Raw genomic sequence first — 24,551 nt, 5'->3', positions numbered from 1 at the left:
CCTGGGCCCCCGTTTGCCTTCCACCGGGGTCAGGGTGCGGGGAGGGCTCCGGCGCGCTGCTCCCTCCCTCCCTCCCTCCTCCTGCCTCTGGCCGGAGCGTCGGGCACGGAGCAAAGTCATAAAGTTGCCCGTCCTGCTCCCCACCCGCGGCTGCAAGAGGTGCTTGGGGGCAGATGTCATTCATGGGCTTGCAGGAGCGTCAAACTGAGGAAGAGTGGGGGGAAGCGAGAGGGGGCTGAGGAGAAACGGCCACGCAGCCAAGGGTGTACAAATTTTTAACTTTTTTGCCTTATAAACTTAGAAAGCTTTTTGTCCCCTTGTCTTTTTTCTTTATTTCATTGCAGGGTTTGAGGGTTTTTTGCGTTGTATCCAGTTAAATTTTGACCTCAGGTTTTGCACTAAGTTTTTACAGTTAAAAAGGTGCTGCTTGCAGTTAGCAAAAGATCAGTTTCTTGTGAGAAAATTGGGAATATAGTAGGATTGTTTTGCTGTAATGGGTCTCCTTTAAATTATTAAACCCAAAATTTTTACAATGAGCAAAACCATCTTGGGACAGGTTAGTAAACCAGAGAGTTGTTGTGCTTGAAACAAAAAAAACCAAATATTTTCTGTTCTGTCTGATCAGTTGCAATTCTAATGCCATTATCTTATATTAGGGCGTGAGGTTTAATTGGTAGGATTTTTGCTTTTCTGAACTTTTCCTAGGTTTTTAGACCATAGAAATTTTTAAAAAAAGCTGTGTGTGGTTGAGACGTGATAGCTGAAATGAATGAAATACAGACTAAACCTGTATTTACAGTACTGCAGTTTCACTGCAACGCTGTAGGCACTTGCTTCTGAAAGACTTGCTTTCGAACAAATTATTACTTTATAATCATCGCTACTTACGAATTCGCTTAAAAGACTTGTCTGATTTTATTTGCAATAATTTCTTGGCAGTTTTTGTTATGAGCTATTCAGAATGGCTGGATGACATGGGATATACAATAAAAGCATCTTGTTTTGAGTTGTTTTAATTCATGCAGGAGTGCTTGCTTGACATGTGTTACCATCTCAACCTTATAAGTTGCTTGTGTTGATATTTCAAGAACTGTTAGTGTTCCGCTTAACTCCGTGAATGAATTCACAAACTTTTAGAAACAACGTTTCTGAAAGAAATACACCTGAGGCTATTAAAAATGTTTTGTTTTGATCTAGTTTGTTCCAAAAATCAGTTTCCATTCATTTTCATTAACATTGAAGTTTGTGCTCTGATTTAAAGCCCAATGTTTATTTGTACATGTGATACAATCAAAGGAATACTAAACACAGCAGAATTCATCTTGAATGTATATAATACAAGAACTGGACGTGTAGAGAAACCACTGGAATTGCATTTTTCAATCTTGAAATGCAGCTGTCTATGTATACATTTGAGTAAGAATGCAGCTCTAAGCGCACAATGTGTTATGTCAGTTTTCACCAAGAATAATTGCTGGTCTAATGCTTTTTCATGTATTTCTTTTCTTCCTGAAGTTCTTTCTTTCTCGTTGGAAAAACCTTCCTGAAACTTCTTGCCTGTGGCAAATGTCAGCCTCTGACTGTTACTTTTCCTTAAACTTTTCATTGTTGTTAATTACCACTAGCCCAGACCTTTCCAAGATATTAAAACACTGGTTATAATATTTAGGAGCATGTTATTATTTTAAATATGTAACACTCATGTAAAGCATGAAGTAATACTTAAGCTGCATCTTTAAATAAAACATTGAAAAAAATTATTTTGTATCTGTAACTGATGGAAGAAAAAAGGAACCCAGAATCTAGGAATAAAAATATTCCAGCTAGACTAGTCCAAGCATTCCTAACAAACCCTGATTGGATGTTGTTTTCAAATGTTCTTGAGACTGTAATTGCAGTGTTCCGCAAAATTGTTTTGGAAAATAGTTAAGGGCCCTGAAGACAGAGCCTGATTTCTTCCTTTCATGTTGATATAAATCCAGTTAAATTAAGAGAAGACTGTAAGGGGATGCATGGTTCTCAAGTTCAGTATAAAGGCAGCTGCAGAAAGGTTTGAAACAAAAATATAAGGGCAATACAAAATACTCGGGTAAGTACAGAGCTGAAAATAGAAGAGCACATGTGAGTGTTGGGGGATATTTTTTTAGGGAATAGGAGGAGACGCATTAAGAACAGAAACAGTTAATGAAGGAAGAAGTAGCTATTTTGTCACAGTACAGTACGGTGAAACTAGATTCAGGTCTCCCAGAGTAGTTGCTAGCATTAAAATAGTAGTGAAAAGAAGACTCTCAAAAAAGGTCTCGTTTTGTCAGCTTTTATTAGAATGGATTATGGCTGTTCCTCTTTAAACGTGCTCTTGACCTGCTGATTATGTAGAACCAGACAGTTAAATTTCCTTAAGTATGCAAATGTTTCACACTTGAACTGAAATGTGCACAGATACTCTGAAGGCCCATCTCTTTCCCAGCTTCATCATGGATTTGTGTCTAATTAGGGTAATTATTACACTGTTAAACAGCTGAAGACCACCTACTTTACCAATAGTAATTAACTATTTCTGCTTAGTTTTTCATTAGGTTAAGAGTCAAGGTTTTGAATGTAAATGACCTCTTACAGTTAACTTACAGAAGTTAACTTTATCTGTTAGAGGTCTCAATATCAAGAAAAAATTCCATTTGTATTTGTAGGTGCCTGGACCTAGATTCACAATTTAGTAGTAATTTATAGTAACAGTCTTGATTATAACGTGGATTAATGCACTTTGTGCTTCGATCAACAGAATAATGTTTACCAGTCATTGTGAAAACCACCCAATCTTAATTTCTGGTTTGGTGCTGTTAGGTGCCATATATGATTTCAGTCCAGATTCTTTTTACTAGTTTGAGCTTGAGGGTGGAGAAAGAAAAAGAGGGAAGGACCATTGTAAATTCCATTTTTGTTTTCAGTCTCAGACAAGAAGCTGTATTTAGAATTGACTTTGAGACTAAACTCAGCATTTCTTCAGAACTTGATTCTTCTAGGCACAATGACAGCACATTGGCAATTGTTGTAATACATCTATTTGATTTTTTTTGTTTTGTTCTAAATAAATAAGGAATTTGTCAGTGGTGTTCTTAATGAAACATCTTATTCTGAAATTCAACTTTAAAATTAACCTGGGGGCAGGATAGACTAGTCTCTTTGCTAAGCAACTCTTCTTTTTATGTTATGGAGTTGTACTACTTTGGTGACTTCAGTAGGCGGGCAGGCTGTATACAATTCCTGTGAGCAGCCAGCAGTTTGTACCCCAGTGAGAGGGCTACAGGTTCATGAGGATTGGAGGGGCTCAAATCCGGGGAGCATGCCTTTGGATTTATGAAGATTTTCCTTTTCAGGCTGTGCTGATATTGGGAAATCATCAGTCTTACTTTTTATTTCAAGCTATCAGAATGGCAGCTTAGTAAATGTAAATTGGTTCACTCTTTCTTCCTAACAGGGAGAAATGTATTCCATTTCAAAAGGAATTTCTGTATGTTAGGAAACTTGATAAGCAATCTCATCAGCTGACAGAGAATTTTTCCTACCTTATGTTAATCATAGAATCATAGAATGGCCTAGGCTGGAAGGGACCTTAGAGATCATTTAATCCAACCTCCCTGTCATGGGCAGGGACGCCTCTCAACTAGATCAGGCAACACATCGGGACCGAACGGGATGCATTTTTAAAAGCTACAGTTGAAATTTTATGCAGATATTGCCAGCTCTTTCCAGCTTTACCCTCTTCTGTTTCTTTATTGTGTTTAATTATATTGCCATGTGGTTTAAAAAAAATAATCAAGCTTCATGGAGGACATAGGATATGCTGTTCTCTGAATTAATTACTCTTTCATGTTTTATACAGATTCAGTGTGTGTCCTGATACTTTTATTTTATGCATTGTTTTCAGACTTATCTTTAAACACAGAATTAAGATATTTGGCGCTTATTTCACTCATTACCATAACGTTTCAGAAGCAAGTATTGCAGCAAAAAGCATGAGAATAGTTTGACAGGAAATTCTTTCCGTCTGACCACTAACAGGTGTCCCTAAGTTCTGGGGTTTTGTTGGTGCTTTGGTTGTGCGTTTTTTGAGTTATTTAGCACTCTGTTCAGAACAGAGATCCACAGAATCTGATGGGCAGTGGAATGTTGAACAGAAGTAAATTACATCTCAGTTATGCTAAAAACTGGACTTTTTTAAAAAGGAATGCACATAACTACAAGACAGGTGTGTGACAGAGGTAGAAATAAAAGGCACTTCTTTTTACATGTCAAAATACCTTTTTGGTTGTTTGGTTTTTTGGTTTTGTTTTTTCCCTCCTGCAGTCTTCGATCTCATTTCTGTGCATCTTCCAACTTCTACTTAAAAACAACAAAGGCAGAGCCCTGTCTTTCCATGGAACTGTACTGACCCCATTGCAAATCCCTGGCTTCACAGACTTCTCATTCCTGGTGTCAGCCCTGGTGTGAGCCAGCAGGCAGTAGATGACTTGCAGAGTTAGGGAGCAGGAGCAGAAGAAGAGAGACCTGTAATGTCGAAAAGAGAACCAAGGCTCCCAGTGCCTGGTTGAGTGGTTGCAGACTTCTTGCACAAATTACACTCTTGTTTTTACCCTCAGAGTTTGTCTCTGTTCTTTTCCTCCTTACTCTCCTGCATTCCAGTCTCATTGCGTTCTTTATATTCCTGTGCCTGGATACCAGTGGCAAACGCACATAGAAACTGTTATTTACTTTTTGTCCTGGTGCCTGGAGGCCAGTGGTCCAGGAAGACAAAATGCAAAAGAAGTTTTTCTTAGAGCCAAGATGATGTTTGGTTGGTCACTTTTGCGGCCAGTGTGTATGAACTGTATGAAAGTAGTGCGTGTTCATTGTAGTTGAAATGTTTAAGAAATTTAACTGGCAAACTAATATATTAATATACCAAGGAGTTGGTTTTGTGTTTGGTTGTTTGTTTGTTTTTTTTTTTCAGTGGGCCTCACTTGAGCATTTTTGTGTTGTTTTTTTAAACAAAACAAACTGTCCTCTCCTCAACCCACATGACTAGTGCTCTTGCAAAATACCAGGTCTTTGCTCCAAATCCTAGAGTTAGCAGGCTTCCTAAATGTCATGGTTATGAAACAAAGTTAGCTGAAGTAAAATCAAATTTGTAGCAGACTTATTCTCAGAAACAATTGTATTTCATAGAAAAAGAATGGTTTGAGTCAGCCCAATGGTGGAAATTTGGTAAAATTATCATCAGTTGAGAATTGACAGTAATAAGTATTGTTAACAGTGAACAATGTCCTTGAAGGATAAAATTCTACAGAAATAGAACTCTTTATATTGTGTCTTTTGTCTGGAAAGTTGTCCTCCGTATAGCTACTTTCCTACTTTCCTTTTTTTGGGGAGGTTTTTTTGAAAAAGGTTTGCTAAAGTAGGAATTTTGTTCCTATATAGCTAGTGAATGATATACTGAGAAGCAGAACTTTAGATTATCACTCCACTTTCGATGTAGAGGCTGCAGAAGTGCCTTAGGCGGGAGAGGAAACAAAAGTCAGTGGTTTTCGCAAAATATTTGTATATTTGGGTTTGTACATGTTTAACTTTACCAGATTACTGTGCCACTCTAATCTGCTAGAATGCCATAAATTTACCGTTAAACATCACTGATAGTGTGTTATGGTCTCCAAGTTCACATACCTGGTTCTGTCTGTGAGGAGAGATGCCATGCTTGGAGAGCTCTACGTCACCTCTTCAGACCGCATTGACTCAGGCTCCTACCAAAGTTTTCTGAAACCACAGCTGGTTTTCTGCCCTCCCCGGTCAGCTGCTCCCCTGCCTTGGCTCCCCAGCCTCAGCACTGGGTCTGTGGGAGCGCTGGCGGGCTTGGCCTCTCAACCGAAGCAGGACCAGCCATCATCAGGGCCCCAGTGTTGTATCGCTGCAGCGAAGGGGAAGGGGGATGCTAGGACCAGAAAGGATCAGGAAGGATCGGGAGTGCTGGATGCCTTTGCTGCTGGAGAAACTGCAAATGGATCCGTGCTCTAAAAAAAGGATGATTAAAGCTGACTGGGGTGAATTGTCTTTTGTGTGTTCCTTTTGGAAGCTGAGGCTTAGTATTTTAAAGCTGTTTACTAGAAGAAATGAATTTTGTGAAAACTTAATACATAATGTAATAAAGACTTGTGAATTAAATTGGTTCCTTGGTACTATTTTAACTTTTATTAAAATTATTTGAAAGAACCATGTCCCAAGCAGAGTGAGCTACATCAAAGTTTTATCTCCATTACTGTTGAGCAAGTCTGGTGATTTTTTTCTTCCCCCCAAAAGTGATGTGATTTGATTGGATTATTTGTAACTGGCTACATTTAAAACGTGCAGATTTTCAGTGGAGCAATGCTTAAATAATATATTCTTTTTAACTACATTTTTTTTTAAGCTGCATCAGGGTTTTCTAATTTCATGAATAATAATAAAAAAATCCACTTGTTTGTTATGATCCTCTCAGGAAGGGAGAACTGAACAGTTTCAAAGGTCAGTTCTGTGTACTCAGACTTCTCTTCTTTTCATTTGTACTGATCGTGTGGATGTCCATTTTAAAAAAAAAAATCACCAAGATCTTAATAAAAAAATTCTTAGGTCTAGTACTTTTTTATGTCAGCTGGAGCTAAAGTATATCACGCAGGTGCTTCTATATCTTGAAGTTATTTGTAAGGGTGTTCTTCACATATAAGTTCTACATTGTATAGTAGAGATTATTTTAGAGTTGTGTAGAAATTCTTTTTGTAAACTTGACATTTTACCCAATTTTTATGCACTTTTATTTTTGTACTGCATTGTTTGATGCAACAAGCTTTCTACCTAAAAGGATTGAGTTTGGGGAATTTGTTCAGGCAGGAAGCAGGGATGTTAAAAACAAGGGAGAGGAAAGGTTACACGTTTCATACTTGAATTTATTGATAAAAGAACTTTTTCATTTTCGATACTGGGAATGAAATGCATCCTTTTCTTAGTTTGAACTTTTAAGGATACAGCTTCACACTTTTCCTTTCCTCCTCCTTTCCTTTTGCTTTTCGCAAAACCCGAATGTTCTCACATTTGTGTCACGCTGCACTAAGCCATCTCTGCATCAGAAGAAGATAGACTGCTGGTCCTTCTGAATTGATCAGCGCTGGCGTACTTAGCAGTGATGCTTAAATTAAAATGTAATATCTGCGTGGCTCATATTTTAAAGATTGTTTACAGATTCACAGCATCGGTGGATTTTTTTACTTATTTCATGTTTTTAAAGTTTTCTTCACAGCCATCAAGTCTGAACATGTCTTTGAAAGCAGGCACCTCACATTATGTTTTCTGAAAGTAGGAAGGCCATATCCCCTTAGAGCTTTAAGTCTACTGACTTAAACAGGCATCAAGGGAAGGAAAAATATAGCTGTGAGAACATAAAACATTACCTTTGATGCATTTCAGAGTGTTTCTTTTAGGAAAGAAATTATCTATAGACTTAATGCTTACTCTTTATTATGTATCAATTTTATTATCAAAATAGCTCTGTGGGATATGTAAGTGGCATTGAAAAAAATTTGCTAAAAAGGCTTCACATATGGCTCCACATCCAGAATCGCATCTTGCCAGAGCTAAGATAGTACCAAGCTGGAAGGAGTGGCTGTCACGCTAGAAGGCTGTGCTGCCATCCAGCGAGACCTGGACAGACTGGAGAGTTGGGCGGGGAAAAATTTAATGAAATATAACAAGGGAAAGTGTAGGGTCTTGCATCTGGGTAGGAACAACCCCAGGTTCCAGTATAGGTTGGGAAATGACTTATTAGAGAGCAGTGGAGGGGAAAGGGATCTGGGGATCCTGGTAGACAGCAGGATGTCCATGAGCCAGCACTGTGCCCTTGTGGCCAGGAAGGCCAATGGCATCCTGGGGTGTGTTAGAAGCGGAGTGGTTAGCAGGTCACAAGAGGTCCTCCTTCCTCTCTACTCTGCAATGGTGAGACCACATCTGGAATATTCCGTCCAGTTCTGGGCTCCTCTGTTCAAGAAGGACAGGGAACTGCTGGAGAGAGTCCAGCGCAGAGCAACCAAGATGATTAAGGGAGTGGAGCATCTCCCTGATGAGGAAAGGCTGAGGGAGATGGGTCTCTTTAGTCTGGAGAAGAGGAGACTGAGGGGTGACTTAATTAATGTTTATAAATATGTAAGGGGTGAGTGTCACGAGGATGGAGCAAGGCTCTTCTCGGTGACAACCGATGGTAGGACAAGGGGTAATGGGTTTAAACTGGAACACAAGAGGTTCCACCTAAATTTGAGAAGAAACTTCTTCTCAGTAAGGGTAACAGAGCACTGGCACAGGCTGCCCAGGGAGGTGGTGGAGTCTCCTCCTCTGGAGACATTCAAAACCCGCCTGGACGCGTTCCTGTGTAACATCGTCTAGGTGTTCCTGCTCCGACGGGGGGAATTGGACTAGATGATCTTTCGAGGTCCCTTCCAGTCCCTAACATTTTGTGATTCTGTGATTCTGTGAAGATGAAAATTCGCATGCTTCTTTAGGTTAACAGAGCACATCCCTTCCTTAAAAGAATTAATTTACTTTGCTTTCCCTTTATCTTTACAAATAGATACTTGTGCCAAAAATATTCCCCATTGTTCGAGTTTAGTGTAAACAAACGGGAGCTGATTACATGTATCTTAAATGTTACGTTGTTTGAGCTTTGGCAGCCTTTGGCACCTCTGTAAGGTGCCTGATATACTTAGAGCTGTTGGCATCATTTGTGTGTTCTTGTAGCTGCTCCATCAAGGCTGGATCGATAGGGTACAGAATTTACAAAAACAAACTCACCAGAATGAAACTCTGCCCACTGAAATAAGATACTTGCTTCCTGTTTTCTTTGCAGTTTTCAGTATTAAGTTTTATAGTTCACTGGCAATTCAGAAAACGGGTTTGTGGAATTCACTAGGCTTTTAAGTCCATTAATTCTCACTAAATACTAATGCTTCATGTGAGTGTATATAAATACACACGTGAGCAGCTTGCCTACATGTAACAAGTAGAAACATTAGCAGGTTGAAGGATAATTGTCTTGAGAACCATGTTTAATAAAATGTGTCCCAACTGTGAGCTCCTATAATTAATTTTTTCATTAAAACTTCAAAAAACTTCAACTTTGAAAGATTGGCTTGCACTGTAGGGAAGAGAGAACTAATTTAAAACTTCTCTTTTGCCTCATCTTTTTTTCATTCCTTCCCATGGTTTTCAAGGAATCTATTAATATTAGCTGTATATGAATGAACAAAAAGTAGATGCGCCTGATGAAGCAGAAAGTAAAAGAAGACATTCCAGTTTAAAGAAGGGCACCTGCCTGTGCACTATGTTGTTAGAAGGCAAGGTTACGCTGAAAACATCTTTGAGATTTAAACGGATTTTGTTGAACACTTCATCTCCTAATAGCTAAGCACTCAATTGAGAGAAGTTGGCTTGAAAATGCAGTGGTGTGAGGTATTTTTGAGTGAAATTATTATCTGAGTTTTTAGTGTTTTGTAATTCAGATTCACAACGTTGTCCTTCAGCAAAAGAAGATAAAATAGTTTTTTTTAATCAGGAAAAGTGTCAGACTTCTTCTTTTTAAATGAAGTAGTAATTGGTAGAAGTAAATTCTTCAATTTGTTTGGTGCTAGTGTACATGATGGGTAATTATTTGATTAAATTATTGTGTCTGTGCCCTACCTCACCCTCGTTGGCAGTATCTCCAGCGTTTTCTCCATCATCTACTTCTCAGCACAGAAGCAGCTGGTGTTATCGTCATTATTTTTTTTTTTTTAATTTTCTTTGACAAGTATGAATTGTTATGGCATAAAAACGCAGATTAAAGAGATTCATGGAAGCATTTTATATCTTCAGTTGCCAAATGGTTACTTGTGTGGCAGTTCAGGCAGAGTCTTCTGGGGAGAGCAAAGATCGTATAATAGAGCACCTTGTAGGAGACTAGTGGCCAGCACGTTCTCTGCCCCCTTCAGAAGCGACATATGTTATTCGACGTCTGTCCTTAAACACCAAAATTGGCAGAATTTTAATAACACAGTCTGTACTTGTCATAAAGGCGAAGTTGGTAGAGCTACGAGTTCACTCATGCAGGAAGAGCTCTGCTGACAGGCAAGTGTTGGCTGGCGAGGCTGGCCTTGGCAGGGCCAGGAGGGGAAATCACCATAGGAGGCCCTACTCCTTACGTGCGCTAAAACTGAAGATTTTCTCTTAATATACAGCCATTCCATGTCAGTTTGAGCAACACATCTTACTGTGTTTTATCAGTTTTTAACAATATTAGACATTCTGAACCTTTTTTTTTTTTCTTCTTTCTTCCTTAAAATGTAGGAGTATTCTGAGGACAGCAATTCTGAACCAAATGTGGATCTGGAAAATCAATACTACAATTCTAAAGCTTTGAAGGAAGATGATCCCAAAGCGGCATTAAGCAGTTTTCAGAAGGTTTTCTCTCTTTATTTTCTCTCTTTTGTTTTTATATTAATTCACATTTAAAAATATTTGCTTACCATTTGAGTTACTTTCTGGAATTTTATGAGTATTGTTTGTATTTTAACTTACTAATGTAATGTGTTTGTAATTGGACAACTTAAACTCCTGGCTGACTGCCTTTCAGGATCATTCTTAGGGAGCATAAACAGGACATAGAATCTATTTTATCGCAGAACTGCATTTTTAGTCTTCGGGATTTACTAAGTTAATTAAAGAGTCCTAAGTGTGTTTTCATGTGTCAGCTATAGAAGCTACATCCATTTGTTTTTTAAAATGAAGTGACGTTTTCCCCAGTCTCTTATGTAATGTATTATATTTGGTTTGCTATCTGATTCCAAAGCTTTGAATATATAAATATTAAGTGACACAGAGTTTCCTTCCTTCCTGTCAGTTTTCAAATTTTAATGTTTGCACGCTGCCACCAGAAAGCAATATGTTAGATGTAACGTTTAAAAGAAAAAAATAGATTTTTCTTGGCTTATATATAGTGTGTAACAGTATTATATACATGATTTATAAAAAAAATCAACCCAACAAACCATTCCCTTAACTATGTTATATTAAAGCCTGACATGTGAAGTAACTGTAGTAATTCAGAAGTGTAAATTTTTTACTTATTCAGCCAAGAGGTGGGTTGAGTCAGTGTTGCACAGGATGTTACAACATTTTTTGTGTACATGTATTTATGGAGCGGTGTTAAAGTTTAATATTTGGTGTTAGACAACAACAACAAAAAAAATCTGTGAATAACAATTCACCCTCCTTATTTCAGCTAAGTTGTAAAAACCATTAAGGTAACTACCCCTCATTAACTTTCTCAGTATATCAGGGAGGAGTAAAATTGAAGAACAGGTCAGAGTGAAACAGTACGTTGTAAGGAACAAAACCAGGGGGAAAGGCATGTGTAGGATATATGCTTTTTAAACAATATGCAAATCATTTTAAGTTTGAATAAAGTCTTCCTAAATTGTTTTAAAAATTCTTTTTCAGGTTTTGGAACTTGAAGGTGAAAAAGGAGAATGGGGATTCAAGGCTCTGAAACAGATGATTAAAATAAACTTTAAATTGGTAGGAATCACAACTGTCACTTGAGAATAAATGGCATAAATATGTGTTTGATCTAGAGATCTTAAGTTATTATTCTAATTTATGACTATGATAAGTAAATCTGCCAGAACTTGTTTTTTTTAGCCTTTAATGGCAGGGAAATTATATGGTGGTTGCAAGTCAAAGGCAAAATAGTCAGCTGATGCTCTCTGGAGGCTCGATATTTGCTATCCTGAGGTATAATGGTAATGTTTCTATATATGTGTACTTCAGTGGAACAAATCAGTGAAAAAATTATGTGCTACATATGCAACCATTCCAAATAGTTCCATAGCCAACACTGTTTTCTTTGTTGTGATACTTTAAATGTCTATTCCATGCAGTCTTGCTGAAGTTGTTTCTGATTCTGCTGCTTATTAATAAAGTGCTGATGTAAAAGTTCGTATCGGCAACGACTACTGCATCATTTTTCTGTTAAGGTTTTTTTTCTGTGTGTGTATTTGCAAGATAATAACTCAGTTGTTAATCATTAAAACAAAAATTGTAATGTAATTGTGTTTGTCTTTTAGACTAACTTTCCTGAAATGATGAACAGATATAAACAGCTATTGACCTACATACGGAGTGCAGTTACAAGGAATTACTCTGAAAAATCCATCAATTCTATTCTTGATTATATCTCTACTTCCAAGCAGGTTAGATCATCAGTTCTTTCATGTTCATGATTTTCCTTTTTGCATTTTTTAATGTGGAGTTTTTTGTGTATTGTAGCCTGTTGGTTTGGCATTTTTTGATCTTAATAGAGAACATTTGCAGTATTAATTTGTTGTTGTATGTTAAGATATATTTCCTACATTTAATGGATTCTGTTAACACAGATAACTTTTCATAAATTTGTCCCTTTTTTTTGTATTTACCTGGCATTTTTATGCTAATACGTAAATAAGTCTTTTTTTTTTTTTTTAAGCGGCACACTCGAAGTGCTATCTCAAATATAATTTGTAATTAAACAATACTTTTTTTTTCACTTTGGAGAGAGAGGGGAACCTTTTGGAGAACTTTGCAGTGAAGTGTTGGTGTTAAGTACTGCCTTTGAGTGTCCTGGGTAAGCTAGGTACGTGGTATAGTTACACAACCCAGCAACTTGGAAGTGGCACCTGCTATGAAGGGTTGCTGGTCTTTAGTGACTATTCCTCTGTCACTATCACAATCCTTCCTGCCTTGCCACTCAGGAAATAAAAGTTTAACAGCTGGATGATGGTTTATTCTTAAGGTCTAAAGGATTGTCTTAGACTGTACGTGGTTGGCAGAGGTCAGTGCATTTCATCTAAATGCAGTTGGAGACAGACCTGGAGGGACAATCTGGAAATTTTAACCTGATGTACAGCCACAGATCCCCAAAAGAACAACGGCCAGAAACGATACTAATGCATTCTCCGTAGAACTTTTGTTAAAGGTCACACTCCACACTTTGATTTCTATTTTGTATGTTGTATTTTGGGGTTTTATGCAAAAAATCAGAATGATGTGCTCAAGAGCTTTCTTTCATGCAGCGCTGGTAGTATATCGTCTTTTCCTTTGGCCATTTCTCTTTCTTTGTAAATCGAATTTTCTTCTTGTATATATGTTATTTTTATTTTTCTTCTTTTAAGTAGGAGCAATGTTGCGGGTGTTTTCTTTTGTTACACAACACAAGTATTTTATTACTTGGTTATATAAGGTGGGCTTTTATAAGTTGGCTTTTTATTTTATATAAGAAAAGGACATGTACCTAGTTTTGTTACTTTAGAAGCTCTTTACAGTTTAAAAGCAGACATTCAATAAGATGCAGATACCTTTCTAATTTTGAAGTTCAAGAATGCACTTTTAGTTTGTTCAGATTGACTTTATTAACAGGTACAAATTTGCTGTTTACAATTATAGAATTCTGATTTTTTATGTCAGATGGATTTGCTACAGGAATTCTATGAAACAACACTTGAAGCTCTGAAAGATGCTAAGAATGATAGATTGTGGTTTAAGACAAACACAAAGGTAAAATATATAACTTACTGTTTTTTGCTTTTGTTTGTGACACCTTCAGCTAACTTTCCATTTTGAAATCATATGAGACTTTAGTGCTTCAACTTTTTTTTCATTACAGCTTGGCAAATTATATTTAGAACGAGAAGAATATGGAAAGTTACAAAAGATTTTGCGTCAGCTGCATCAGTCATGCCAGGTACCTTTATATTCTAAATCACTGTAGCTTAGTAAACAACACTTGTGATTATTTTTTTATGTCTGTAGTTGGCCTTTGAGGCATGTTGCTGAGCTTTAGTATAGAGGAAAGAAATATTGTGCCTGCTTTAATTTATTTTCTGTTTGATAACATGAACAAAAAATGAGGAGTGTTTTATTCCTTGCTTAAAGATGATTTAAAAAAAATTATTTGCAACTGCTGATTAAGTTTCCTTTTAGTCGGGTGCAAGGATAAGACGCACATATGAATAATCTGTAATGCGCAGGCATTTAGTTTAAAATATAGTGAGGATGCCAAGTGAGCTTTACTCAAAACTGAAAGTACAGTTGTTACTTTCCCATTTGGAAGGGAAAAAGAAAACTAGCCCTGCAGCCTGCTGTGCTTGCTTGTGTCTCCTTTATTCCTCCAGCATGGCAAATGGCTTAGAAATACCTGGGAAATGGTTCAGCTGTAGGCAGCAGAAGAGTTGTACGTGTTACCGATCTCTCTGTGTGTGTGTCATTGCCAGTCATTGCGTTTATATACTGAGAGTGTGGTTTAAGGAGAGTAGAAAAGAATAAAGGGCCATGTTGTGAGGAAAACATTTAATTAAACAAAAATACTGACTTTATTAGAAAGGGGCTTTAAAAGTTGGCCTGTGATAAGTTATTTGAGTATTATGTTTTGTGTTAATAGTTTTATCAAAATTTTAAAGTTTCAGGATTATCCTTATTTTTGATGGGAAATTACTGAGAGTATTTGATAATAAGTTTTTTACTTGTATAGAACTGAAAGCACTGTTCTCTTAAAATTTCACAGTATTTATTACTTAATCTATCCTAGACTGATGATGGGGAAGATGATCTAAAGAAAGGTACTCAACTATTGGAAATCTATGCTTTGGAAATTCAAATGTATACAGCACAGAAAAATAACAAAAAACTTAAAGCACTATATGAACAGTCATTGCACATCAAGTCAGCCATTCCTCATCCGCTGATCATGGGAGTTATAAGAGGCAAGTTCATCTTGAATTTTTCATTTAACTTCTGCAGCATAGATTAGTTTTACGAACAGCTGATAATTAATGTTTTTTTTCCAGTTCCAGCTGTAAAGACAGTGAATCCTGTAGATTTAGAGGCAGACAAACTGTGTGTGAATAAAGGACGCTTAATGTTTGCTTCCTGTAGGACTTTAGCTCTGCTCTCTGGTGCCCGAGTACCAGACGCACTGGTCAGAAGGGCAGGGCTACAGCTGGTTACACACAGCATAGGAGAGAAGCAGCAGAACAAGAGGAAGACTTGAGCAGCTGACACCATGGCAGGCAACAAAGGATAAATGATAAATGCAAAGGCATTCACAAAGGATAAAAACAAAGGCTTGGCAGGACTGTTAGTGGAAAGGGCTGCTAGGGCTGCAATGCCCTTCTGTAACTTTGTGCTTGATGTCTCACGTCACTCAAATTCATCGGGAACTTAAGGGGCATTAAGATGTGTTTGAATTTATTTATTTACTTTTTGTCCATAATCATGAATTAGAATGGAAACATGCCGTGTGTCTTGAAACAAACTTTCTCCAGACCACTGAGGTGCCTTCCCTCTTCCCCTGATGTAGGCACGTGCACAATCAGGCAGCAGTGGGTATTTCAGAAATAAAAGGGTATATAGAGTATTTCTCAATTTTTCTGTAAGGTTTTGCTCAACAGATGGGGAAAATTCCATAAATACAGGAAGTTCATCGTCTTTGAAACAGAGAGAAATTCCACTTCAGTTTTTACTGTATTTTAACATAAGGTTAAAATAATTATTGGCTGTAAGAATTAGTGTTCTTACAGATTTATGGCGTGGGTTGGGTTTTGTTTTTTCTTCTTCAGAATGAGTTTATTCAAATGGCAGAGCTGTATGTGAAGGCCCTATTGCTTTTTTCTTTTCCTGGTGATTTCAGAGAATGAAAAGACTCCTGAAAATATTTCAGTAATCTGTTTAGAAATAGCATGGAACTTCTGAGTACAATTATTGTAGTCAACAACAAGCACGCAGTGTTCCTTTTCTCTTCATCTGTGTTTCATTTTCAGAATGTGGAGGCAAAATGCACTTAAGAGAAGGAGAGTTTGAAAAGGCACATACTGATTTTTTTGAAGCATTCAAGAATTATGATGAATCAGGGAGCCCCAGAAGAACCACTTGCTTAAAATACTTGGTCTTAGCAAACATGCTCATGAAATCTGGAATAAATCCATTTGACTCTCAGGAGGTATTTTTTTTATTATTATTATTATTCCTTTTCCCCTCCCCCTTCTCTGAATTGATAGGGAAATTACCCAAAAAAGACGAAAATGGAAAAAAAAATATTTAAAATCTAAAAACGCATGTTGTGCTTTCTGTTCTGTGTAGGCTAAACCATACAAAAATGATCCAGAGATTCTAGCAATGACGAATTTAGTAAGGTAAGATTTTAATTTTTCTGGAGAACAAGAAATGAAAATGTGTTGTTCAGACCAGACATGGAATGCTTGTAGAGATGGCTTTTCTCTGCAGAGCTAACACGGTGATTTCATAAATATTGGGCAAGTATTTGTAAACTGTTTTTCTTAGCCTTTATTTACTATGACATACCAAGTTATCTATACTATAGTAGATAGGTGTACAGACACATGGTATTATCCTCCACTATGCTGAATTTCTTATGCAGTGGCAAAAACTTCATTTCTTCCCTTAAATAAAGTTGTCCCATCTTGTACTGCAACTGGTCTTTAGAGTTTGACTGACAACATGAGAAAAACTTTAGATGACTGACACATCATGCCAAAGCCAACAGAATGTCTGAATGTCATGATTACTAGAGGAGTTTCACAACTTAGGAATACAAAATTGAATGCTCAATTGATCTTTCCTATCCTTCAAACATATGTGAAAATCAAAAGGTTTCATTACCTCTTCGAGGCAACTGTGATGTGGGAACTTTTAGTATATTAAGATCATCAGTCAAAATAAACTGAGGCAGTTTTTGTACACTGTGCTTTGAAGCTAACTCATTTCATCCATTATCCTGCTTTTGCTTTACAAAGTGAAAAAAAAAAAAGGCATAGGAAAACTTTTCCTACTTTTTCATTACAAAGAAGTAATGCCTGCACATACTTTAAAATACGCAGCTGATCTCATGTTGGAACAAACGTTGCTCTGCTACTGCTATGGTGCTATACCGTTGTAGGCATAGAAATTGTTGCTGACAGTGAGGATGCTCATCCATTATTGACATAATGATGAATAAATTATTTGACAGTTTATTAAGGGACTATTTTCAATAATTCCACTTCAAACATGTCTTTTCTACTTCACTGTCATAGTCTCATGTGAATTTGAGGCAGAAGGATCTCCAGATGGCCTTACCCAATCTGATTTTTATTCATATTCCTAATTTATATCTTTTATCTTGACATTTGAGCATAACTGCTTTTTTAAAATTAATAATGCAGTTAAAACAGTGTAGATAAATATACAGAAGATAAAATCAATTCCAAAGACTACAGTTATGTTTTTAATTCTTCCTACACTCTACATTGGAAACTTGAATGTTTTACATGTGATAAAAAACCACAAAACTTCTGGAATAAAGAAGAAAATGTACTTAACAATTATGAAGTAAAATTTATTGGTTTCATATGATACAGTCCATTTCACTCATATAACTCCACTTATAAATTCTTCAAGTTCCAGCTTAAATTTAAGAGATCTTTTTCTTGTGCATTTTAATGATAATAAATGATGACTCTTTTGAGCATTTTGAAAATGATTTGAAAACGTACAGAGACCATGAAGGAAAAATAGATTTTAATTTTTAAATGTCTGATGTTAGTATTAAACATTGAAAGCATCTATTGAACACTTTCAGGTTAAAATACTGATAGCCTGTAGCTTAATGTATCTAAAATACTGGGTAACTTCGCTTAGTTAGTAGGAAGTCTTTATTGCAGCTGACGGTTCCTATAAGAAAAGAAGATAGATTTGACTTGTAAAACTGTTATTTTTCAAGAAAAAAGTCTTTTCTCAGTGCTTACAGCTCCTACCTTTTAAATGATGCTGTGGTGCCACTACTGAACAAGAAGTGTTGAAACTCACCTTCTTTTTGTAATCTTTTCTCAGACAAAAAGACAAACATATACTAAAAATCTAAAAAGTACTATCACACCAGTGTCACTGATGGTTAATCATGGAAGTCAGGATTTCTTCCATTTTCAAGTATTTTTAGAATTCAGCTTAAGACAGATTCTAGAAAAAGCAACAACCCTCTAGACTCTTTAGCTCTTGTTTGTTCCATAAAGCATGGCTTCATGAAGCCAAAATTCAGGTAATGATACTTTTCAAAATTGACTATTTTTAGGGTCTAGACTATTTTAAAGAATAACTTCTTAAAGTACAAAAGTTTTGAAACTAGAGTGCACTTGTCAAATAACTAAATGTTCATACTAAACTTCTGTAAATGCTACTAAAAGTAAAATAGGAGGAAGGTCATTTCTATTGCATCTCATCTTGGAACAGTTTTTCCTTATAAAGATTCTGAATGTAATTATTTGCCACCAATACTTAATACAGGCTTTTTAGAAGATGTAGAACAGTCTTATGAGTCTGTTTAACTTTTAAAAATAATAATTCAGTCTCTTGTTTTTTTCTGAAGTGCCTATCAGAATAATGACATCACTGAATTTGAGAAGATTCTGAAAACAAATCACAGCAACATCATGGACGATCCCTTCATAAGGGAGCACATTGAAGGTAATTTTACAGACTATTTTAACCCTTTTTGCTTTCACTACTCGGTAAGCCTCTTACTAACTCTCCCTCTCCCTCCAGTTTATTTTTCTTCTTGGAAGAATGAGAGTAATTTGCAATTACTTGTGGGCAATTCCTTTAGTGTTTCTAAGTTCTTTAGAAGCTGGTCAAGGCCAAAATGCATCCAGGCATGCAGAGTGACTGCAAAGCATTTCAGGAATGGTGAGGAAAGTTCTAGGAAGGGTGGATATTCTAAGACAGTATCTTTGGTGGTGTTATGCATTGAATATTTTGAGCGGTGTTTTTTTTTCCATTGGAAAGATTAAATGAGGACAGCCCTTACTTACTTACAAAGGTTGTTTGTGTTGGTCTCAACAGTTAGATGTTTGCTGGTCTATAAGGTTAATTTTGTGCTTCAGATTAAAGACAAAGTACGTAGACAAGGTAACATAGATGGCATTAATAGAGGTGTAGAAATAAAATATGTAACAAGATATATAATGCTAATGTATATGTTGAAAACAATGTTTGGATTAATAGTAACTGTACTTAATAAAACAGGGGCACACACTAACATATGCCTTTCCATTCCATTAACGTGACAAAATCAAAGTTGCTCCCTGCATTTGTCACGTACCTGAGAATTTAAAAGCCTTCACTTGATTGCAGCCTGCAGTTTTTCAGGTAACTACTGTTTTCATCAAGAGCGAGGCTTACTGTGACACCGTGAGATCATTTAGCTGGACAGTTACATGAAAGAAAAGAGTTAAATCCAGAGACCTGGTTTTCTTACACTTCTTGTTTGTAAAAGAGATCATGGCAAACAGCAGGGAAACTAAATATAACCCCTCTACTGCTGTTACATGTCGGCTACTGGTAAGCTTCAAAGTCTTGTAGGGAGACTCTACAATTAGAAAGATGGATGCTTAAGGAAGGAAGTATGACAGAACTGGAAAGCAAGGGGGGGGCAGCTGAATCAAAAGATTGAAGAGAGTTTGAGTTTTGTCCCTTAAAATAATCTGCTAGTGATATCCAAGGGAAAAAATCCCAACATCCTCATCTTTTTCACTCTGTAGCGATACAGAACGTGTGTTTGTGGTTATAATGTTTATATATCTTGCCTCATTGTTTTGATCTCTTGAGTTTTATTGAGATGCATAATCTTGTCTTCAGTATTATTTATCATTTTATAAGCAGTTCTTGTATAAATAGTTAGGGAAAACTGGATCTAGCTCTTTTTCCATTACTTTACAATTGTAACTTATGCTTTTGTTTTATCCAAATTTTCTTTAATAATATAAAAATTTCTAAAACAATGGCTGCACTATCTTACCAAAGCAAAATCGGCCACCTCCTGCAAACTATGTTTCATACTTCTTCACTTCCTCTTCATAATTATACCATTAGGCCCTGATCTTTTAACTTGTGATTGTTCCCCATGAAGTTAATTGCATGCTAACTTAAATTTTCAGAGTCTTAAGAGTACATCTTTTCACTTTTGTAGACAGCAAGCATTCTAGCCATAAAAGGAGCATGCATACCATGCAATAATCTGTGTGATTTATCCAGTCAGTATGCATAATTTAAATTTTTACTAGGGAATATGTTGCTGTATGTTTAAACAGTCTTCAACTCTACCTGTCTGTCTTCAGAGTCGCATACTGCATGGATCCCTGGAAAAAGTGGGTCTTTCTATTCTCCTGTGTTTCCCTACCTCACTGAATTACTACCTTAAAAGATCATGATATTTAGGATATCTTTCTATATGGAGCTGTATTGCATCTTTTTTTCAGTACCGTTGTTTTTACAGTATTTATTTTTTCTTCTCTTACAGAGCTTTTGCGAAACATCAGAACACAAGTGCTTATAAAATTAATTAAGCCTTACACAAGAATACATATTCCTTTTATTTCTAAGGTATGTGTAAGTGGAGTCTTGCATTTGCTTAAGTAAATGAGTAATTGTGAATAAAAGCTCTTAAATACAGTGCTTCCAGAAATAGAACATCTAAAATATAATCTAAACCATAAAGTAGTACTGATTCACTGATGGCAGCTTTGCAGTGCGAAAATGTGAATTTTAAGTGTCATCTCGTTGCTTTTTATAATATGTACTATGGTATACTCTGAAAATATTCAATTACCATATTCTACATGAGCTAAAAGTGCACTTTTCTGAAGAGAAATATAAAAAGTGAAATTTGTATAATTCAAAATGTAATTGTGAGCGTAAATTTTATGAGCATAGAAATGCAAATTTTAATTCCTTTTTTTCAAAAGACATTTTCAGATGTCTGTGATGCACGAGTTACAGAACTGTGGTATTATACTAGAATCACTGATTTAATTCCTTAGTCTGGAAAGAACAAAATTAAAACTCAGTGACAATAGATGACTATTGGCATCTCCTGTGAGTCTGTGATTTTTCTTGCAAAAATTGACAGGATTCCAAAACACATCATGAAGTATTAGCGATGACTACTTTTTTATGCCTAAATTCTCTTTAGAACTGTGTGCTTTTTTTTTAAGCTAGCTTTAATATTTGTAGAACTTGCCTGAGCCCAGAAGATGCAATTAGTCTTCTAAATGGATCTGAGTGCAGATTCATTATTTTCTGATAACTGTTGTCCTATTTTGTTTCCTGAGGGTTTGGGGGGCTTTGTTTTGTTTTGCTGGTTTTATTTTTGCCAGTAAGTCAGCAAAGGAACTAATTTTTGGAGCTTCCAAAAATTTCGCTTTAGCCTCTTCAGCCTGTTCTGAGGAGTTACTGACCTCTTCATCACTGGCCATCCCTGCTTTGGGTGGAGTTCTTTTGCTTGAACAGATCCCTGTTAAACTCATACTTCTGAACAGGAAGAAACAGAAATGAAACAAAATCCTTTGTATGAAAATAAAGGTCTAAGGATTTAATATTGCAAAACAGAGTATGCATCATGAGTTTTCTTTTTCTTTTAGGAGTTAAACATAGATGTAGCTGATGTGGAAAGCTTGCTTGTGCAGTGCATATTGGATAAGTACGTACTTTATTCTTGACTATTGATCATTGATTACTTTAAACTAATCAAAATATCTAAGAAGCAACAAAACAATGTTTTTGTGCAGCATGACAATACTGGTTGATTTCAGAACCAAGAAGTAACGATGCTGACTTTGTTTGGATTTGCTTGGCTTATGAGCAGTAAAGTTTATTTGTGAGATGTGAGCCAAGAAAATTATGCAGAGAGATCGAGTGGCATGTTTTTACTTTAATTTTTAATTTCCTAATAAATTACTTGAATTATTAGGAAATTATGGAAATCATTATTTTTAGTAATTGCTGCTTTTTACCCATGTATACTTTCGAGTACACATTCAAGCTGACTCAGTAGTAGTCTACTCTGCTTGACTGGAAAAACTTTACAACTTGCAAAATCTTTTTTTTTGAAGGGTAATTTGTTGTATCTACTGGGAAAATATAATCCATACATGGATTTATTTTAATTTCTTTTTGCATAAATCTCTATTTTATTTTCATGATTCCTTGACTTTCAAGAATTGTTTACCTTGTATTACTTCAGACTTTTTTTGTGAGTCATGGTTAGGCAGATAAAAGCTGCATTGCCCAATGAATTAGTTCATTTGATTTCAATCGTGATGACAATTAAATAGGCAGTACTACCCAGGACAATGTATTACAAAAGTGCTGAATTCTGAAATGGACTTTGTGCCTCTCTTATAAGACTTCTTAGTTTACCTCTGAATAATTGTTAGCTCCTCTTTCCACATGCATTAGCAACTTACAGCTTTTAATTTATTTATCTCTAGCACTATACATGGCCGAATTGATCAAGTCAACCAGCTCCTAGAACTGGATCATCAGAAGAGAGGTGGTGCACGGTATACGGCGTTAGATAAATGGACCAACCAACTAAATTCTCTCAACCAGGCTGTAGTCAGCAAGCTGGCCTAACAGAAAACAAGCTTTTACAAACGTCCTTAAGGCAACAGTGCAGTGATGTAAACCTTAAAAGAACTGGGAATGGCAAAACTACTGTCGGTTGGTGTGCCCTGAAATTATTGGAGTTATGGCAGAAGTGCTTTTTTGATCAGCTGGTTTGTGTTTTGCTGCTGCATTTATCCCAAGAAAAAAAAAAAAACAGCTTTAATCTCCAGAAGAAAACCAAAATGCCACGGGATTTATGCTGTATTGACATCTTGCCCTAAACGTACATCATCCTAGTAATTTGTCAAAGGGCAGTTAATGACCAGAGAGAAGATTCTTGTCATGATTTTAAATACACTGACACGTTACTGTTGGATAAATTTAAACATGTTTTACCTGCAGAAATTCTCTCACAGAAATAACCTGCAATAACTTGAAATGCATACCCTTTTGAACACTTCCTTTTCTCATGTATAAATTGAAATGTTTGCTGCATTTTGCAAAATGTCAGTTCTCCAAAAATGTGTCCGTATATTTCTGTACCTGCAGTGTAGTAAAGGTCTAGAAGAAACCCCATAATTATAGTGGCATACTGTCACTTAGGTTTCAAGCAGCAAAATAAACAGTGCAGTTCAGAAATTGTAGTTTGTTTCTTGATGTGCTTTCATTATACGTGATTTTTACTTTTGTTATTTTTAAAAGAAAATAGGTATTACTTCATCCTCATCTCTCTCATGAAGGACAATGTGGAGATTCTAAGTCTAACCTTGGAATTTGTGCTGTTGATTTTTCTATTCTTTTTCCCCCCTTCAAAATAGTTAAATGTAAATACTAAGGAGTTTAGAAGCTGACACTTAGCAGTCTTGCTAACTGGCTTATCTTGCCAGATGCCAAACTTAGCAGCCCTGGCCAGTTGATGTCCGTGGGTATTTGGCATATCTCAGGAATACGCTCGGGTTTTATTTTCAAACCTTCAAGAAGGTTTGCCAAGCAGTACCCAGGGAACAGAAATGTGGAGCCTGATTGTTATCTCTCTTTGCCTAATCTCTGGTCTTTTTGACCAAATTCAGTGTATATAAAACGACACTGTGTGTATAGAGTGGGGACCAGGTACAGTGACCTCAGTAATAATGGAATCTATTCTCTCTCAAATGTTTTACTGTATTGTAGTCCCTTCAGAGCTGCTATTCAAGTCCTGGAGTCCTACTACATTGCAGGCACATGCTTTTTGTTTCCTGAGATTCTGGATTCATAAAATCCATTTAAAATCTAGAGCAGTGATAAAACATAGTTGCAGTGTTGACCATCACAACTTTTCTCCCTGTAGCAGCTTGTGTGTGGAGCTGACAGAAAAATTCTCTTGCAGGTCTCAGAAATGTGGAAGAAATTTTGCAGGGTCACTTCTTCCATAACTGCAAGTACTCATTTTAGAGCTGAGGGTGTGGTGTAATGGTGCACAAAGCAGTGTCATGCACTGTTGTTGTTACAGTAGAAGGAAAAATATGTATGTAGAGCAATTAACAGCACCCCAGAAACAACGAAAAAATAAATGACACGTCTGTCACATACATGCAAGACAGTGCGGTAAACTCGATGTTCTAGGGCAGGATTTAAATTGGTAACTCTATAATTAAATAGGATAAAATTAGCTTTCATCTGAAGGATAGTTATGTCCCTTAGAAAATTATTTTGCTCTGCATTTGTCAAAGGAAGTGATTTTTTTTTTTCTTTGAGTTTACACAGTAAAACTTAATGTATTTCCTGAGTAGCATGATGCTGAATCTTGGGTGAGCATTTCTGCCTCACTGATTCCTATTTTTACCAATACGTGTTTCTAATTTATCCAGTTACAATAATAGTAAAATATGAATTGAACTGAATTTTTAAGCAAAGGCAAAATTTTTTCCTTCATAAATTCTGTAGATAATTTAGAAAAGCACATTGTATTTTGTTTCCTTACAGTGCTGTGATGTATAACATAGTCTTTACATTGAAAATTCCACTAAGACCGCATGATATGAAATTGAACTTGGAATACTGCACAGTAATTGGGACCCTTA

The 24,551-nt window shown here is 36.3% G+C and overlaps 1 protein-coding gene across 1 annotated transcript; it reads left to right on the top strand.

Moving 5' to 3' along the window:
* The first annotated feature begins 10,376 nt into the window (after positions 1-10,376).
* COPS2 (COP9 signalosome subunit 2) lies at positions 10,377-23,251 on the top strand. Its single transcript, XM_009878293.1, has 12 exons — positions 10,377-10,485; positions 11,524-11,601; positions 12,150-12,275; positions 13,525-13,614; positions 13,724-13,801; positions 14,645-14,819; positions 15,876-16,054; positions 16,195-16,247; positions 18,476-18,573; positions 20,405-20,487; positions 21,525-21,583; positions 22,374-23,251. Exons 2-12 carry the CDS (start codon positions 11,578-11,580, stop codon positions 22,516-22,518), a joined length of 1,110 nt encoding a protein of 369 aa, XP_009876595.1. The 5' UTR covers positions 10,377-10,485; positions 11,524-11,577; the 3' UTR covers positions 22,519-23,251.
* Positions 23,252-24,551: the final 1,300 nt, after the last annotated feature.

The sequence above is a fragment of the Apaloderma vittatum genome, unplaced genomic scaffold (assembly GCF_000703405.1).
Source record: "Apaloderma vittatum isolate BGI_N311 unplaced genomic scaffold, ASM70340v1 scaffold42951, whole genome shotgun sequence".
Taxonomy (NCBI): Eukaryota; Metazoa; Chordata; class Aves; order Trogoniformes; family Trogonidae; genus Apaloderma; species Apaloderma vittatum.
This window is presented reverse-complemented; position numbering and strand designations above follow the sequence as displayed.

Bases quoted from the DNA above. Each gene is read 5' to 3' on its own strand.
- COPS2 (XM_009878293.1), top strand. From the start codon at position 11,578: ATGATTAAAATAAACTTTAAATTG. The intron at 13,615-13,723 runs GTAAAATATATA...TTTTCATTACAG, and splicing joins GGTTTAAGACAAACACAAAG to CTTGGCAAATTATATTTAGA. The intron at 18,574-20,404 runs GTAATTTTACAG...CTTCTCTTACAG, and splicing joins CATAAGGGAGCACATTGAAG to AGCTTTTGCGAAACATCAGA.